We start from the raw sequence: 19,037 nt of genomic DNA on the forward strand, positions 1-19,037 counted from the left end.
TAAAAGAAGGGTCTGATTTCTTATTATTGCACATCCCCCACTGAAGATGTTCAATAAATTCTACCACCTTAGGAGATGAGCTTTAAACTAAAATTAAGAAAACAGGTACTTTTTTTCTTTAATATTCATTCACTCATATTTCTTCACCCTCTCTCTCCCTTTTTCCTCTCTCTCTGGCGGTGGGATGGCCAGAAGAGGAAGAAATACTGAAAGTGAAACGCTATACTGAATTGATTAGGCAAACTGAAAACTAACTGGTAAAGTGAAAACTGAGATTTGTTAGTGATAAACCCAAGAAGGTGCTTAGCCACTTACCCAGAGATTTACTTAATGAGAATGGATCGCTGATTTCCACAGGTCGTTCCACTGCCAGTAAGAAGACAGTCGTGAACCTTGGGTCCCTTTTTTCACTAGTCAACAGTCACCCTCACCTACACGCGGAGTACATATTTGGCACTCAGCAAATCTTGATTGAATGAAAACCTACCTCACACATATTGGTACTCAACCCCGGAGTTATGGACCCACAAATTATCTCCCAAACCCCTAAGGACTTAACCCAAAGAACTGAAGAAGTACAAACGAAAGCTCTGGGATCTTTGCAAAGACTGGGAACAATCAAGGGCCATTGTAGTCAGTCTACACTAACCCAGATTCCCAAAGAAAGCTCAGGGGACTGACTGCGGCTTATCAGCTTCAGCTTCTCAAGGCGGTACCCGACAGGCCGCAAATCCATAGCCTCCCACCCGGGGGCGCTGAGAGATGTTAGGGGGTATCCCCTCTAAAGTTAGTACCTGCAAAGCTGCGGCGCAGAAAGCGGTTCGGGGTTTTCATTACGGAGGCCGGAGCCTGGGCCGACCGGCTTCGCCTCCTGGCTGAGGGTTCCGCGCCCCGGAGCAGCAGTGACAGCACGGGTCGCAGAGAGAGACCTCACGCCTCAGGAGACTCGTGCTCACAGGCACCAGATACTTGCTCTCAGAACTGAGCGAGTTGTCGCACTCACGTCGATCAGAGCTCTTAAGGACTCCCCCCCACCCCCCACGGTTCAAGCGATCACTTCTGCCTTAAGCCCAGCAGCCGGTCCTTCCAGGTGCCGCCATCGTTAGTGTTTGTTTTCATCCGCTTTGGTGAAGGCGGGGGGAGGATAGGATTAGGGGGGAAATACAACTGTCTAACTTCATCCGCACTTTCGTTACATATGAATTCCCTATTTAATCTCTTTCCTCTTCGAAATTCCCATAAAAGTTTATTTTATTTCCATATATACTTATTGTCAATATTTCTAAGTGTCTCAGAAGAAAATAAAAGCGTACAGAACGGGGCCTTTGAGAGGGCGAAAACGTTTGGACCTCGTGAGGAATGTGCACTTGCGAAATGCAAGTCAACGTGGCAGCAGCAAGTGAGGACGCGGCGTGGGGCGGACGCTGACGCGAAGGGGGCGGTGCTTGTGCTGAGCGCCGTGGCGGCTTGCGAGCGACTGCCGGTTCCGTAGGCGGGCCGCCGAGGCTGGGTGGGTGGGGAGTGTGTTTTGCAACCTGGCAGCCGCCGAGAGGTGGGTGATAGACTTTAGTTGACTTTGAGTGGCCGGCACAATCAGACTTACGGAATATCCCATATTCCGTATTTGAGGCGCCTCTTAAAAGCAGTACAGTCGCCTCCCAACCCTAGCTCTCTGAGCGTCTTCTTTGCACCTTCCTTTTAACTTGTCTGGCCCTCTCTACTTCCTAGCCGCGCGACTAGAGCACACAGTCTGCGTCCATCAGCCTGGGTCGTGGTTAGCCCCCCGCCCCTTTTAGAATGATTTGAGTCCATTCCATCCGCCCACTTCTGTCACGTACTTAAAGGTGGAGCCAAAGGGTTCTGGGTAACGAAACCCGCCATGACTAATCCCTGCCCTGGTTAGTTACGACTTAAGTCCTTGAAACAAAAACAAAGACTGTTGTGGAGCCATGACTTATTGGAGAAAAACTAAGTTACAGGTATAGCACCTTTTGCTTGAACAAAATGGAAATTCGAGAACAGAATCTATTGTAATCTTTGAATCACTTTAAAGTCTTTGGTAGGCTTCTTAATTTTTTAACTTTTAACCTTTACAGAGAGAAGACTATAAATGGCAGAGCCATTAATCGGATGTTTAGCTGTTGAATTCTGACACTTAAAAATACCTTCTTGCACCAACGTCTTCACTGGGAAGAATTCAGGAAAAGTAGCAGAGAGAGAGAGAGTCAACATTTACATTTACCATGGCTATACCAATAACAGTGCTTGACTGTGATCTCTTACTGTATGGCCGCGGTCACCGGACATTGGACCGTTTTAAGCTGGATGATGTGACTGATGACTATTTGATGTCCATGTATGGTTTTCCTCGACAGTTCATTTATTACTTGGTGGAGCTCTTGGGAGCGAGTCTTTCCAGACCTACTCAGAGATCCAGGGCTATTAGCCCAGAGACACAGATCCTTGCAGCACTGGGCTTCTATACTTCGGGTTCCTTCCAGACTCGGATGGGAGATGCTATTGGAATCAGTCAGGCATCTATGAGTCGATGTGTTGCCAATGTCACCGAAGCACTTGTGGAAAGAGCCACACAGTTCATTCGCTTTCCAGCTGATGAAACCTCCATTCAGGCTCTGAAGGATGAATTCTATGGGTTGGCTGGGATGCCAGGGGTGATAGGAGTGGTTGACTGTATCCATGTGGCAATCAAGGCACCAAATGCTGAAGACCTTTCCTATGTGAACCGCAAAGGTCTGCATTCTTTAAACTGCCTGATGGTGTGTGACATCAGAGGGGCACTAATGACTGTGGAGACGAACTGTCCAGGCAGCCTACAGGACTGTGCTGTGCTGCAGCAGTCTTCTCTCAGTAGTCAGTTTGAAGCTGGAATGCACAAAGATAGCTGGTTGCTTGGTAAGTTCACAGGTGGAAATGCTTAATTTTTAAAAAAAATTCTTTAGGCCCTGGCCGGTTGGCTCAGTGGTAGAGCGTCGGCCTGGCGTGCGGAGGTCCCGGGTTCGATTCCCGGCCAGGGCACACAGGAGAAGCGCCCATCTGCTTCTCCACCCCTCCCCCTCTCCTTCCTCTCTGTCTCTCTCTTCCCCTCCCGCAGCCAAGGCTCCATTGGAGCAAGGATGGCCCGGGCGCTGGGGATGGCTCTGTGGCCTCTGCCTCAGGCGCTAGAGTGGCTCTGGTCACAACGGAGCGACGCCCCAGATGGGCAGAGCATCGCCCCCTGGTGGGCATGCCGGGTGGATCCCAGTCGGGCGCATGCAGGAGTCTGTCTAACTGCCTCCCCGTTTCCAGCTTCAGAAAAATACCAAAAAAAAAAAAAAAAAATTCTTTAAAAACTATTGATTAATTTTAGAGAGAGGAAGGGAGGAATAGACAGACACAGGAACATTGATCTGTTCCTATGTGTGCCCTGACCAGGGATCGAACCCTCAATCTTGGCATATCCAGATAATGCTCTGACCAACTGAGCTGCCCAGCCAGGAGACGACAGTTCTCTTATGTACAACATATGTGAGAGATGAAAAGATGCATTAAAAAAAGAAAAGATACACTAAGGATTGGAAGACCTCTCTTTCAAAATCACTAATCATATTTGTGCTGTATATGTTCAAAACATGTACATGTGTTTAACATCTTAGACATTCAGCACTTATTTCTCTTTAATGTGCTTTGTTTTTCTTTAATGTGCTTGCTGGTTCATAAAAGAGAAACCTCTCCTGTTCAGGTGGAAAGAGATTGCTGTCACACTGGTTTAGAGCTGCCAGTGTACCGTGTGTAACATCTTGGAACTTAGTGATTTTCCTTGAGTTGTTGCTTCTGCATATCATTTACAGTGAGTGTCCCACCTTCTCTTTACGGGACATTTATTTTAATCCCGCCATGTGCCTACTTTGAGCTTTGAAATTGCATACAGTTCACACCAAGAAGAGAAGGAAAGTCTGTTTTGCAAGTGTCTAATGTAGTTACTTTTTCCAGAATTGTAGGAGTACTTGGGTTCCAAGCTCATTTCTTATTAAATCACTTTGGTACCCTAACTATAAAGCCAGAGATTTAGAATTTGTTAGGCAATGTTGTAAACACTTTGAATTGGATTATCTCACTTAGTCCTTATAAAAAACTAATGCCCTGGCAAGATGGTTCAGTTGGTTAGAGTAGTGTCTTGATATGCCAAGGTTATGGTTCGATCCCCAGTCAAGATACATATTAGAATCAACCAGTCTGACCAGGTGGTGGCACAGTGCTAGGATGCTGAGGACCCAGGTTTGAAACCCCGAGGTCACCAGCTTGAGAGCGTGCTCATCTGGCTTGAGTGCAGGCTCACCAGTTTGAGTGTGGGGTCGCCGGCTTGAGCGAGGGATTATAGATATGACCTCGTGGTTGCTGGCTTGAGCCCAAAGGTCCCTGGCTTGGCTGCAGCCCCCAACCCCTGTCAGGGCACATATAAGAAAGTCATCAATGAACAACTAAGGTGTCGCAATTATGAGTTGATGCTTTTCATTTCTCTCTCCTTCCTGTCTGTTTCTGTCTCACTCTCTCTGACAAAAAAAAAAAAAAGAGAGAGAGAAAGAATCAACCAGTAAATGTATAAATAAGTGGAACAATTGTTCCTCTCTCTCTCACTCTCTCCCTCTCCCTCCCTCCTTCTCTCTCTAAAATCCTTCAATAAATAAAGACATATGAAAAAACCGTCTACTAACAAATGCATGAATGGGTAGAGCAATGTATTAATGTTTCTCTCTCTCTCTCTCTGTTTCTCACTGTAACATAAAAATATGCTCTGGCCAGGTACCTCAGTTGGTTATAGTGTTATTGCCATATACGTACCAAAGTTGTAGGTTCGATCACAAGACAGGGCACATACAAAATCAACCAATGAATTCATAAATAAGTAGAACAAAAAATTGATATTTCTTTCCGTGTTTCTCTCTCTAAAGTCAATAAATTAAGAAAAAAAAGTTAAGTCTATGCCTGACCAGGTGGTGGCGCAGTGGATAGAGCGTCAGACTGGGATGTGGAGGACCCACGTTCCAGACGCCGAGGTCGCCAGCTTGAGCGCAGGCTCATCTGGTTTGAGCAAGGCTCACCAGCTTTAGCCCAAGGTCGCTGGCTTGAGCAAGGGGTCACTCGCTCTGCTGTCCCCCTCCCCGATAAAGGCACATATGAGAAATCAATGAACAACTAAGTAAACACAATGAAGAATTGATGTTTCTCGTCTCTCTCCATTTCTGTCTGTCTGTCCCTATCTGTCCCTCTCTCTGACTCTCCGTGTCTCTGCCACACACACACACACACACACAAAATAATAATAATAATTAAAAAAATAAGTCTATAAAAAAAAGAGCCCTGGCTGTATAGCTCATTTGGTTATAACATCATCCTGAAGCATGGAGGTTGCCTGTTTGATAACCGGACAGGGCACATTTAGGAACAGATCAATGTTCCTGTCTCTCTTTGTCTCCCTTCTCTCTCTAAAATCAATAAAATAAAAAATAAAAATTTATAGCCTGGCCTGACCAGGCGGTGGCACAGTGGATAGAGCGTCGGGCTGGGATGCAGAGGACCCAGGTTCGAGACCCCGAGGTCGGCAGCTTGAGCACGGGCTCCTCTGGTTTGAGCAAAAGCCCACCAGCTTGAACCCAAGGTTGCTGACTCCAGCAAGGGGTTACTCGGTCTGCTGAAGGCCCACGGTCAAGGCACATATGAGAAAGCAATCAATGAACAACTAAGGTGTTGCAATGCGCAATGAAAAACTAATGATTGATGCTTCTCATCTCTCTCCGTTCCTGTCTGTCTGTCCCTGTCTATCCCTCTCTCTGACTCACTCTCTGTCTCTGTAAAAAATAAATAAATAAATAAAATTTTAAAAAAAATTTATAGCGCAGTCGATAAACCATCGGACGCAGAGAACCCAGATTTGAAACCCCAAGGTCGCTTGCTGCCTTGAGTACAGGCTCATCTGGCTTGAGCACAGGCTCACCAACTTGATTATAACTAGATCACTGGCTTGTGCATGGGATCATAGACATGACCTCATGGTCACTGGCTTGAGCCCAAGGACTCTGGCTTGAGCCCAAGGTCCCTGGCTTGAGCAAGGGGTCACTCACTCTGCTGTAGCCCCCCCCCCCCCATCAAGGCACATATGAGAAAGCAATCAATGAACAAGGAGCCACAATGAAGAACTGATGCTTCTCATCTCTCTCCCTTCCTGTCTGTCCCTATCTGTCCCTCTGTCTCTCTCACTGTATCTGTCACCAAAAAAATAAAAATAAAATAAACCTTTATAAATAAATAAATAACCTATGAAAAGGCCCTGGCTGGTTAGCTCAGTCAGAGCAGTTGTCAGGAAACATCAGGGGTGTGGATCCAGTCCTCCATCAGGGCACATAGAGGAAGCAAGCAGTGATGCCTGACTAAATGGAGCAACAAATGAATGTTTCTCTCTATCTCTCTCCTAAAAAAAATTATAAAAAACACACAATTTATAAACTCATAAGGATTTAAATACTAACATTAACATTTTTACAGATGAGGAAATTAAGGCACAGATTATTTAAGTCACTGTTTTATGTTTTTAAACTAGATTGTGCCTGACCTGTGGTGGCGCAGTGGATAAAGTGTTGACCTGGAAATGCTGAGGTCGCCAGTTCGAAACCCTGGGCTTGCCTGGTCAAGGCACATATGGGAGTTGATGCTTCCAGCTCCTCCCCCTGTCTCTCTCTCTCTCTCTCTCTCTCTCTCTCTGTCTCTCTCTCTCCCTCTCTCCTCTCTAAAATGAATAAATAAAAATAAATAAATAAATAAAAAATAATAAAACTAGATTGTGCCCTGGCCGGTTGGCTCAGCGGTAGAGCGTCGGCCTGGTGTGCGGGAGTCCCGGGTTCGATTCCCGGCCAGGGCACACAGGAGAGGCGCCCATCTGCTTCTCCACCCCTCCCCCTCTCCTTCCTCTCTGTCTCTCTCTTCCCCTCCAGCAGCCGAGGCTCCATTGGAGCAAAGATGGCCAGGGCGTTGGGGATGGCTCTGTGGCCTCTGCCTCAGGCGCTAGAGTGGCTCTTGATATAGCAGAGCGATGCCCCCAGATGGGTAGAGCATCACCCCCTGGTGGGCATGCCGGGTGAATCCCGGTCGGTCGGGCGCATGCGGGAGTCTGACTGCCTCCCCGTTTCTAGCTTCGGAAAAATGAAAACAAACAAAAAAACAACTAGATTGTGTGAGGAGTTACTCTATTTGGCAACTAGTCCCCTTTTCAAGGACTTCAAGGTCATGTAGGAATTACTGATTGTCTTTCCTTTCACACCTTGGGACCCCAGATTGAGTTGGAATTAAGACTTTAAATTAATTTTTTGAGAAGAGAAATTTTATTTAGAAAGTCACAGGTAGCCTGACCTGTGTTGGCGCAGTGGATAAAGCGTTGACCTGGAAATGCTGAGGTCACTGGTTCAAAACCCTGGGCTTGCCTGGTCAAGGCACATATGGGAGTTGATGCTTCCTGCTCCTCCCCCCCCCCTTCTGTCTGTCTGTCTGTCTGTCTCTCTCCTCTAAAATGAATAAATAAATAAAAATAATTTTAGAAAGTCACAGGTAGAAGTGAGCTGTAGAAGAAATGGGCTTAGGAAACAAGTGACAGAGACAAAAGGAGGGCCCTTGGCATTTAGGAGAAAGAGAGGCAAAGAAAACGCCTGAGGGGAAGGGGTGGGGAAAGGTGCAGGGGTATTCCACAGAGAGAGGCCTGAAGTCATTTTTTGAGTTTATAGGAAAGTTGAAAATAAGAACTCTGACAAATTTTTATATACTTTTCTGATTTCCCTCCTTATTTATTTTTTCCCCTCTTTATTTTATTTCATTTATTTTTTAGTCAGAGGAAGGGAGATAGAGAATGCCCTGCAAATACCCTGACTGGGATACAACCTGGCAGCCTCTGTCTCAGGCTGATGCTCTGCCCATTTGGGGCCATGCTCGCAACCAAGCTATTTTTAGCACCTGAGGAGGAAGCTTTATGGAGCGCTAGGGGCTGTCTCGCTGTAGTCAGTGGAGCCAAGGTTTTCTTTATGTCGGAGAGAGAGAGAGAGAAGGGGGAGGGGTGAAGAAGCAGATGGTCACCTCTCCTGTGTGCCCTGACTGGGAATTAAACCCGGGACTTCCAGGTCCTGCTTAAAAAAAAAAAGGCGTGTATCACTGCCTGACCTGTGGTGGCACAGTGGGTAAAGGTTGTCTGGGAATGCTGAGGTTGCAGGTTCAAAATTTTGGGTAGCCTGGTCAAGGCACATATAACAAGCAAATGACGAACAACTAAAGTGCAGCAACTATGAGTTGATACTTCTTGCTACCCCCCTCCTCTGTAAAATCAATAAATAAAATCTTTTAAAAAATGTGTATCATGGGACACCACTTTAAACTTTGGGAATGAGAATTTTTAAGGAAGGAATCTAGACATCCATTTTTAACAGGTGCCCTAAATCATTTGTACAAACAGGTAAATTTGGAAAACACTAGTCCCTAGAGCAGGGGTAGTCAACTTTTTTATACCTAGAGCCAGTTTTGTGTTTTTTTTTTTGTATTTTTCCTGAAGTTGGAAACAGGGAGGCAGTCAGACAGACTCCCGCATGCGCCCGACCGGGATCCACCCGGGATGCCCACCATGGGGCGATGCTCTGCTGCAACCAGAGCCATTCCAGCGCCTGAGGCAGAGGCCACAGAGCCATCCCCAGCGCCCGGGCCAACCTTGCTCCAATGGAGCCTTGGCTGCAGGAGGGGAAGAGAGAGACAGAGAGGAAGGAGAGGGGGAGGGGTGGAGAAGCAGATGGGCGCCTCTCCTGTGTGCCCTGGCCGGGAATTGAACCAGGAACTCCTGCATGCCAGGCCGACGCTCTACCACTGAGCCAACCAGCCAGGGCTCCTACCGCCCACTTTTGTATCTCTGTTAGTAGTAAAATTTTCTAACCGTCCACCTGTTCCACAGTAATGGTGATTTATAAAGTAGGGAAGTAACTTTATAAAATTTATAAAGCAAGTTACAGCAAGTTAAAGCATATAATAATAATTACTTACCAAGTACTTTATGTCAGATTTTCGCTAAGTTTGGCAGAATAAATCTTTTTTTTTTTTTTTTGTATTTTTCTGAAGCTCGAAACAGGGAGAGACAGTCAGACAGACTCCCGCATGCGCCCGACCGGGATCCACCCGGCACGCCCACCAGGGGGCGATGTTCTGCCCTTCGGGAGGGGGGGGGTCGCTCTGCCGCGACCAGAGCCACTCTAGCGCCTGGGGCAGAGGCCAAGGAGCCATCCCCAGCGCCCGGGCCATCTTTGCTCCAATGGAGCCTTGGCTGCGGGAGGGGAAGAGAGAGACAGAGAGGAAGGAGGGGGGGGTGGAGAAGCAAATGGGCGCTTCTCCTATGTGCCCTGGCCGGTAATCGAATCCGGGTTCCCCGCACGCCAGGCCGATGCTCTACCGCTGAGCCAACCGGCCAGGGCCAGAATAAATCTTTATAAAACAACTTACTATAGTTCAATCTATCTTTTTTTTTTTAAAGATTTTATTTATTCAATTTTCAGAGAGGAGAGAGAGAGAGAGAGAGAGAGAGAGAGAAAGGGAGGAGCAGGAAGCATCAACTCCCATATGTGCCTTGACCAGGCAAGCCCAGGGTATCGAACAGGCGACCTCAGCATTCCAGGTTGAAGCTTTATCCCACTGCACCACCACCAGTCAGGCTATCTTTTTATTTATACTTTGGTTGCTCCGCTACCGCCCACCATGAAAGCTGGAACGCTCACTAATGGGTGGTAGGAACCAGGTGACTACCACTGACCTAGAGGATGTGTGGACAGTGGGGTAATGCAGAGGAAGATTGGCAGGATTATGAGGAATGACAAGAAGGATATAAAAAAAAGAGAGAATGCCTGACCAGGTGGTGGCGCAGTGGATAGAGTGTCGGACTGGGATGTGGAAGGACCCAGGTTCGAGACCCCAGGATAGCCAGTTTGAGCATGGGCTCATCTGGCTTGAGCAAAAAAAGCTCACTAGCATGGACCCAAGGTCACTGGCTCAAGCGAGGGGCTTACTCAGTCTGCTGAAGGCCCGCGGTCATGGCACATATGAGAAAAAAATCAATGAACAACTACGGTGTCGTAACGAAAAACTGATGATTGATGCTTCTCATCTCTCTCCGTTCCTGTCTGTCTGTCCCTATCTATCCCTCTATCTGACTCTCTGTCCCTGTAAAATAAATAAATAAATAAATAAATAATAAAAATTAAAAAAAGAGAGAGAAGATGGCTGGCTGATTGTGTCTTAACACCATCAGATTTGTGAACTAGTTCTAGATTTGCCAAAGTTAAAATTAGCTGTGATTCTCCTTTGCTTTTTGTTTTTGTTTGTTTTAGCAAATTTTTGCCATAGGTATGATCCCTGCATGTCCTCATTCTCTTCTGTCCCTTCAGAGTACATTACCTAATTCCCTTTTTCTTTTTTTTTCATTTTTCTGAAGCTGGAAACAGGGAGAGACAGTCAGACAGACTCCCGCATGCGCCCGACCGGGATCCACCCGGCACGCCCACCATGGGGCGACGCTCTGCCCACCAGGGGGCGATGCTCTGCCCATCCTGGGCGTCGCCATGTTGCGACCAGAGCCACTCCAGCGCCTGGGGGAGAGGCCACAGAGCCATCCCCAGCGCCCGGGCCATGTTTGCTCCAGTGGAGCCTTGGCTGCAGGAGGGGAAGAGAGAGACAGAGAGGAAAGCGTGGCGGAGGGGTGGAGAAGCAAATGGGCGCTTCTCCTGTGTGCCCTGGCCGGGAATCGAACCCGGGTCCTCCGCACGCTAGGCCGACGCTCTACCGCTGAGCCAACCGGCCAGGGCCTAATTCCCTTTTTCTAAATGAACGTGTTCCTAACAAATCAGCCTGAGTTCTTATTTCTTCAGAGCTTATGGCCTAGTCCTGTTAAGCAGCTTTGGTAAGATGTGCCAGAATGTCTTGTGGATGACTGATCATGTAAGTAATTGTAATCTGTTTAGCAATTCTGATCCTAATCCCCTCCTGAGTGTCTGTCTTCCCGTGGTACTTGGATTATAACCAGGTAATGACCGCCTAGCATTTTATAAAAAGCTTACATTAACTAGGTTGTCCTGTATGTCTCCCCATTTAAGGCTCATACTGTTTCTTACAGAAACATTTAACAAATATTTAGTATCTCTGCTTTGGCATTTATCTGAAATATTTATCTTTCTTTTACACAGTATACCACTGTTTTAGTGACTCTAAGTCTGACATTAGCATTAGTGACTAACTTCTTCCTTTGCCTGACATATCAAAGGATGGCTGACATATATCTTGACCTTCTTATTTGTAAAATGAGTTCAATAGTATCTAATCTGAAAGAGTTGGGAAAATAAAAGATAGCCTGACCTGTGGTGGCACAGTGGATAAAGTGTCGACCTGGAACACTGAGGTCACCGGTTCAAAACCCCAGGCTTACCTAGTCAAGGCACATATGAGAAGCCAGTATTACGAGTTGATGCTTCCCACTCCTCCAACTCCCCACCCTCTTCTGTCTCTCTCTGTCTTCTCTCTAAAATCAATAAATCTTTAAAAAAAGAAAAAGTAAAGAAGAAATATTTTCAAAATTGCCCAGAGTGCCTTCTACATAATAGGTACTCAATGAGTCATAGATATTATTTTCATTATTATTTACATCAGTTTCTTAAATTCAGAATTTTATAAGGGTGAGTTCAATTAAAATAGGTTGTACTTAGGACAAATACAGGAAAAGCCAGCCAAGTATAAAATATGAAAATTTTGTGAGATTTCTTAAGTATTTAAAGTTAATCTAATATACCTAAAACTAATACAATGTATATCAATCATATCTCAAGAAATTGTTTTAATTACCAAAAATGTTTTTTTGCCTGACCAGGTGGTGGCACAGTGGATAGAGCTTAAGCCTGGGATGCTGAGGATCCAGGTTTAGAAACCCTGAGATCCCCAACTTGAGCATGGGCTCATCCAGCTTGAGTGCTAGCTCACTAGCTTGAGTGTGGGATCGCCGGTCTGAGCCGAAAAGTCAGTGGCTTGAAGCCCAAGGTTGCTGGCTTGAGTCCGGGATTGCTGGCTTGAGCAAGGGGTCACTTGCTCTGCTGGAGCCCCTACCCCTGTCAAGCACACATGAGAAAGCAGTCAATGCACAACCAAGACGCCACAACAAAGAATTGATGCTTCTCATTTCTCAACCTTCCTGCCTGTCCCTATCTCTCTCTCTCTCTCTGTTTCTCTCTCTTGCTAAATATATATATATATATATATTTTTAAGATTTTATTTATTGATCTTTAGAGAGAGGAGAGAAAGAAAGTGGGGAGGGGGAGCAGGAAGCAACAACTCATAATAGTTGCTTTCTGTATGTACCTTGACTGGGCAAGACCTGGGGTTTTGAACCAGCGACCTCTACATTCCAGGTTGGTGTTTTATCCACTGCACCACCGCAGGCCAGGCCAAAAATATATATAAATATTTTTTTCACAGAGACAGAGAGAGAAAGAGTCAGAGAGAGGGTCAGATAGGGACAGACAGGAAGGGAGAGAGATGAGAAGCATCAGTTCTTTGTTGCGGCATCTTAGTTGTCCATTGACTGCCCTCTCACGTGTGCCCTTATGGGGGCGGGGCTACAGCAGAGCAAGTGACCCCTTGCTCAAGCCAGCGACCTTGGGCTCAAGCCAGTGACCTTGGGCTTCATGCCAACAACCTTTGGGCTTGAGTCAGCGATTAACCGGTCATGTCTATGATCCCATCTTCAAGCCAGCGACCCTGTGTTCAAGCTGGTGATCCGTACTCAAGCCAGATGAGCCTTCACTCAACCCTGCGACCTTGGGGTTTCGAACCTGGGTCCTCTGCCTCCCAGTCCGATGCTCTATCCACTACACCACCACCTGGTCAGGCCAAAATATTTTTTTAAATAAAATTAATTTAGTTCTTCGAAATGTAAACTTCTAAAGGAAAAGAATACTTAGAAAAGGGCCCTGCCTGTGGTGGTACAGTGGATAGAGTGTCAGTCTGGAGCACTGAGGGCCTCGGTTTGAGACCCTGGGTTTCCTGGGTCAAGGCAGACAATTAATGGAAAACTAAAGTGAAGCAACTATGAGTTGATACTTCTCGCTCCACCCCCCACCCCCCACCTACCTCTGTAAAGTCAATAAATAAAATCTTGAAAAGAAAAAGGAGTGTTACATGTTTTGGAAAAGTGCCTAGCACTCTCCATAACTATTTACTGAAATTGATGGTGGGTCAGAAGCAGTTGTGCAGTTGAAGCAGTTGTGCAAGTTGGTACTCCTAGGGCCTGTTTGTCTCAGATTTCTAAGAGGTTGTGCTTTTGTGTGAGTCATTTCTTCTGCCAGATGTAATGAGTCAGAACAATTAAACATTATGGAGACATTGTATTGTGTTAGGACATGGCATTCCAGTTTTTTGTTTTATTTTTAGCACTTCCCAGTATCATTTGATAAGTCACCTAAGGGGAATGCACGGTGTATATTATAATTGACCTCTGATTTTATTTCCTTATCACTGTTACTGTTTACATCATTGTATTTATGCTCTCCTTGTTATTGTGAGAGTCTACCAGTTCTTCTGTTACAAAGGTGTTGTTTTAGTGACTATAGTAAGGAAGGCAGGACACCTGGTCTACTATAGATGCTAAGACTTTTATTTTATTCTTCTTAGCACTAGGAGAATGAAATATTATGAAATACTCTGAAACCCCCAGGTATTACATTCAGACCTGACACTTTAATGTAAAAGTTAGACATTTTCTTCACAAGTGTTTTGAGATGTCATGGCAGAATTCTCTTTTTCTCTCTTGCACTTTAGCTCGTTAGAGATTTTGAAGATTGGTTTGCTATGTGCTAGTTTTTTTGTTTTTAATTTTTTTATTTATTGATTTTACATTTTTCATTTATTTTATTTTAGTTATTATTTTTTTAAGTGAGAGGAGGGGAGACAGAGAGACACAATCCTCCATGTACGCAGACCAGGATCAACCCCTTTCTGGGCTGATGCTGGAACCAACGTAGCTATCCTCAGGGCCTGGGGTCAATGCTCAAACCAACCGAGCCACTGGCTGCAAGCAGGGAAGAGAGAGAGAGGAGGAGAGGGAGAGGAAGAAAAGCAGATGTGCCCTGACCAGGGATCGAATACAGGAGGTCCACATGCTGGGCCACTGTTCTATTTACTGAGCAAACCAGCCAGGGTCATTTTTATTAATTTTAGAGAGAGAAACATCGATTTGTTGTTCTATTTATTTATACATTCACTGGTCGATCCTTGTGTGTGCCTTGACCAGGATCGAACCTACAGTCTTCACATATTGGGATGATACTCTAACCAACTGAACTACCTGGCTAGGGCTCTGTGCGATAGTTTTTACTAACCTTTTATTAAAGAGTCCAGGAATTTTATTTCCTCCAGTGCCTTCATCTCCTTCCTACATCTTTTCAGACTTGGCTTTCTTTAGCTATCAGCCTTTTTCTCTGTTTGTTTGTTTTTTGTATTTTTCTGAAGTGAAAAGTGGTGAGGCAGAGAAACAGATTCCCCGCATGCGCCTGACCAGGATCCACCTGGCAAGCCACCAGCGGGCAATGACTGCCCATCTGGGGCATTACCAGAGTCATTTTAGCGCCTGAGGTGGAGGCCATGGAGCCATCCTCAGTGCCCAGGCTGACTTTGCTCCAGTGGAGCCTTGGCTGTGGGAGGGGAAGAGAGAGATAGAGAAAAAAGAGAGGAGGAAGGGTGGAGAAGCAGATGGGTGCTTCTCCTGTATGCTCTGGCTGGGAATCGAACCCAGGACTTCCACATGCCAGACCTACGCTCTACCACTGAGCCAGCTGGCGAAGGCTCTTTGTTGATTTTAACCAAGGGTATTCCCAGCTAAAACTCCTGTCTACCTGCTTGTGACTCTAGCATGCCTTCTCTTTACTGGAGCATTTCCCTTTTGGTTTCTGTCTCTCTTAAAAAGAAAGAGACAGGCAGGCAGGAAGGGAGAGAGATGAGAAGCATCAATTCTTTGTTGCGGCACCTTAGTTGTTCATTGATTGCTTTTCATATGTGCCTTGACCACGGGGCCTTAGCTGAGGCAGTGACCCCTTGCCTGTGTCCTCTAGGCTCAAACCAGTGACCATAGGGTCACGTCTATGATCCCACGCTCAAGCCAGCAGTCCTACGCTCAAGCTGGTGAGTCCATGCTCAAGCCGGATGAGCCCCTGCTCAAGACAGTGGGGTTTCGAACCTGGGTTCTCAACATCCCAGGCTGACGTTCTATCCACTGCGCCACCGCCTGGTCAGGCCCTCTTGGTATTTCTGATACACTTGGGCTCCAGAGGCTGTTGCATTTTCTTGTCCATTCTCTGTATGTATTCCTGAATTTCCCTTTTTGTTTGTATTTCAGTTATGATCATTTATGATTTCTTTGGGCCTTCTCACAGGTGACAGTTCCTTCTTTCTCCGTACCTGGCTCATGACCCCTCTTCACATACATGAAACTCCAGCCGAATATCGTTATAACATGGCCCATTCTGCAACTCACAGTGTGATCGAGAAGACTTTCCGAACCCTCTGCTCCCAGTTCCGCTGCCTGGATGGGTCCAAGGGGGCACTGCAGTACTCACCAGAGAAGTCCAGCCACATCATCCTGGCTTGTTGTGTCCTCCACAACATCTCCCTGGAGCATGGGATGGATGTTTGGTCCTCTCCAATGACAGGACCCATGGAGCAGCCTCCTGAGGAGGAGTATGAGCACATGGAATCCCTGGACCTAGAGGCTGACCGCGTCCGTCAGGAGCTGGTGCTCACTCATTTTAGCTAATGTGGAAGGTGGGGAGGAAGCGGGAAACTTGCCCTCTCACCAGCCTCTACACAGTCCCATCATCTAGCCTGAGGGTGGATACTTGTCACAAATTGACATTTGACCTGCGTGTTGGCATTCGACCTGTGTGTTTTTTAGAAAAGTTGGGTCTATGCCAAAATATCTCGATTCATTTGCAATTTTATTAACTAAGCCAAAATCAGGATAATAGCTCCCTACTATGCACTGAACTCCAGGTTGAGCGTCAGTCATTTGAAAACTCACTGGCTGTAGACATTTATGATTGTGCCTACAACATCAAAGCAAAGGGGGAAGTGGCATCTAGCCCGAACACTTTTTTTTTGTTTCAATTATCTGGAGATTTCAAATGAAAACGATATTTATTTGTCCTGAGTTATTTGAATGGTATTTAAGCTTTTCTACTTTGCTGCCTATATAGGCAGTGTAAAATAAAAAGTAACTTTAAGTTAGAGAATGGTCTTCTGACATAGGTAAATGGCTACTAATCTGAGTTTGCAGCTTTGTCTGTATGTGGTTTTTAAATTTATCTCTCGATTTTAGAGAGAGAGGGAAGGTGGTAAAGAGAGAAAGAGAAACATCGATTTGTTCCACATATTTATGCCTTCATTGGTTAACTCCTGTATGTGCCCTGACCGGAGAGTGAACCCCCACCTTGGCATATTAGGACAATGCTCTAACCAACTGAGTTATCCTGCCAGGGCTCAGCTTTGTGTTTTTAAGAAGATATTAGGAGCCCTGGCCAGGTAGTTTTTTGGTGAGAGCATCATCCCAATAACCAAGTTTGTAGGTTCAATCCCTGGTCAGGGCGCATATAGGAGTCAACCAATGAATGCATAAATAAGTGGAACAAATTGTTTTTTCTCTTTCTCCCCCTTCCTCTTTCTCTTTCTTCCTATCTCTAAAATCAATTTTAAAAATATTAGGAAAGAAAAAACAAAAATGTTAGGGACAGTCTGAAACCTCTATCTTTAGTTTTTCTGCAGTAATTGGATGGTGACTTTGACCTAGTTCCTAGGGAGAAAATCTGGATTGCTATCTCCTGTTTCCAATCCTGAGTAGGAGTTAGAGGCTAAAAGGCTTTAAGAATCCAGTCAGCTTAAGAAAGATAAGTAAAATATAGATAAAATAGCAAGCTTACACTTCATGGGAGATCTGAAGGCCTGACAAATTGGTGGACAGAGGAGAGTCACCTAGGCTTTACCAGCTCACATCGAAGGTCATATTTGTTATGATTTTGATGGTAGAATGTCTGTTTGGTCATTCTTTGTACTAAAATTCCTTGAAATTCCATGTACCAAAGGAAAATTTAGAGAATAAAGAAGACATATGAAAGTGTTAAAAAGGAGAGTTAAGAAGAATGTAATTTCTTCATTTGAAATTAATTTCAAAGTTAGACCTACTTGAGTATCTTGTGACGAATGGGATGGACAGAATTTCCTGAGAAATAAATAATCCTCACCATCTCGTATTCTAAAATTATAGTGATATAAAAATAACCCTATTGGAATAATGAAAGTGTAAGTTAGGTTCACACATCGGTGCCTTTGCTAGGACAGAAAAGACTTGCCCGAGGATTGTTTTGTTCCCAGTTTTTCATTTACTCGCCAGGTGATACCTCTGAGTTGTCCTCTTGGGTCATTTCCTACCTGCCTTTGGCAGTGTTAATCTGGTGGTGCTCAGAGTAAAGAAATGAACATCTGATGACAGAGAAATTTGGAAATAAAGTGAGGGTGACTCATCCCTAAGATTAAAAACAAACATGGATTATTATCCACCGTTTATTTTACTCCAGATGTTATTTTCCATCATCATTTTACTCTGTAAAAAGTAGGTCCATTTGTCAGGAGCTTGAACTTAATATGTACAATGAAGTCATTGAGATGGGAGTGGACAATAGAAGTGACTGTAAATTTCAGCTCTACTTATTGTGCAATAGAGGTGCCCTGTTACATATTTTTCTTTGTAAAGTTTAACTTGTGATCCAAGCGTGCTTTGTCTCCTTCATAAGGCCATATTTTAACTCTGACAGTCTTTCCAAGTTTCTGAGCTGCACATTTTGACCTATAAAGTGTTAGTTCTTTTATGAGTGCTACGTGAGGCAGGGTTTACTGCCACCTGTGTATCGTACGTGGCAAGGTGGAGTGTGATCCTGGAAAGTGCCTTGCATTTTAGCTTTACAATACTACTTTAAAGGAAAATTGGGGTTTTCACAACTTGCTAGATGGTGACTCGAAATCTGAGTGGTAAAGACAGTCTTGGAGAGATTTCAAAAGCAATTTCAAGTATTACTTACATACCAAAGATAATTTCTAAATGCTAACTGACTGAACATTGGTATTTCGCCCTGGGAGCATTTTATTTCCTAATAATTCTACAGAGTAACCATTCAAATATATCCCTTTAATCTTTCAACCTGGATTTTTACAGCCCAGGATTTTTTTCAGTCTTAGTTACATTTTCCCCACAATGATCTAGGGACGGGATCATGGTCTGTACTTCTAAATTGCCAAGAGTTTGTTCATAGTGGCTTCTTTCTAAGTGCCTGAGAAGTCTCCTCTTGAGACCCTTACTGTGGATTTTTTTTAAATTTTATTGATTGATTTTAACCAGGGAGGAAAGGAGAAAGAGACAGAAACATCAGTTCGTTCCTGTATATGCCCTGACTTGGGAATGAACTGGCAATCTGTGCATTTCGGGATGATGGTCTAATCAGCGGATCTATGTAGCCAGGGCTTATTGTGGATTTATAATGTCTTCCTGGTACAGTTTTGGGAAAGAGTCAAAGATTTTGCCTGTCTTATGTAAGCTTCATCTTCCCATAGGTGACCATCTGGCCAGCATGGGAGTTTTCCAGATTTGCCTTCAGATGTTTCAAGACAGCAAAGTTTGAAGATATATATATATTTTTTATTTTTATTTATTATTATTATTTTTTATTTTTCTGAAGCTGGAAACAGGGAGAGACAGTCAGACAGACTCCCGCATGCGCCCGACCGGGATCCACCCAGTACGCCCACCAGGGGGCGATGCTCTGTTGCAACCAGAGCCACTCCAGCGCCTGGGGCAGAGGCCATGGAGCCATACCCAGCGCCCGGGCCATCTCCGCTCCAATGGAGCCTCAGCTGCGGGAGGGGAAGAGAGAGACAGAGAGGAAGA

At 45.1% G+C, this 19,037-nt stretch overlaps 2 protein-coding genes across 12 annotated transcripts in view; one reads left to right on the forward strand and one right to left on the reverse strand.

The window, feature by feature from the left end:
• ATG13 (autophagy related 13) overlaps positions 1-1,127 on the reverse strand; it is a 38,803-nt gene extending 37,676 nt beyond the window's left edge. For 4 of the 10 annotated variants that reach the window (XM_066362161.1, XM_066362151.1, XM_066362143.1 and 1 more), the window contains exon 1: positions 795-1,126. The gene's annotated coding sequence lies outside the window, so the exon portion shown is untranslated. Of the gene's footprint in view, positions 1-315; positions 432-794 lie in introns of all 10 variants that reach the window. The other 6 variants (XM_066362132.1, XM_066362113.1, XM_066362085.1 and 3 more) reach the window with 4 other exon arrangements.
• A 311-nt stretch (positions 1,128-1,438) lies between these two features.
• Positions 1,439-18,193, forward strand: HARBI1 (harbinger transposase derived 1). Of its 2 annotated transcripts, none has more exons than XM_066362184.1 (3): positions 1,439-1,552; positions 2,097-2,913; positions 15,481-18,193. In XM_066362184.1, the coding sequence occupies exons 2-3, from the start codon at positions 2,244-2,246 to the stop codon at positions 15,858-15,860; spliced, it is 1,050 nt and encodes a 349-aa protein (XP_066218281.1). In that variant the 5' UTR covers positions 1,439-1,552; positions 2,097-2,243; the 3' UTR covers positions 15,861-18,193. The 2 variants fall into 2 exon arrangements, with proteins under 2 accessions (XP_066218281.1, XP_066218287.1); XM_066362190.1 differs by having other exon boundaries at positions 1,459-1,979.
• Positions 18,194-19,037: the final 844 nt, after the last annotated feature.

Source organism: Saccopteryx leptura, chromosome 1 (assembly GCF_036850995.1).
Source record: "Saccopteryx leptura isolate mSacLep1 chromosome 1, mSacLep1_pri_phased_curated, whole genome shotgun sequence".
In the NCBI taxonomy this organism is placed as follows: Eukaryota; Metazoa; Chordata; class Mammalia; order Chiroptera; family Emballonuridae; genus Saccopteryx; species Saccopteryx leptura.

Bases quoted from the DNA above. Each gene is read 5' to 3' on its own strand.
- HARBI1 (XM_066362184.1), top strand. From the start codon at position 2,244: ATGGCTATACCAATAACAGTGCTTGACTGTGATCTCTTACTGTATGGC. The intron at 2,914-15,480 runs GTAAGTTCACAG...GCCTTCTCACAG, and splicing joins CAAAGATAGCTGGTTGCTTG to GTGACAGTTCCTTCTTTCTC.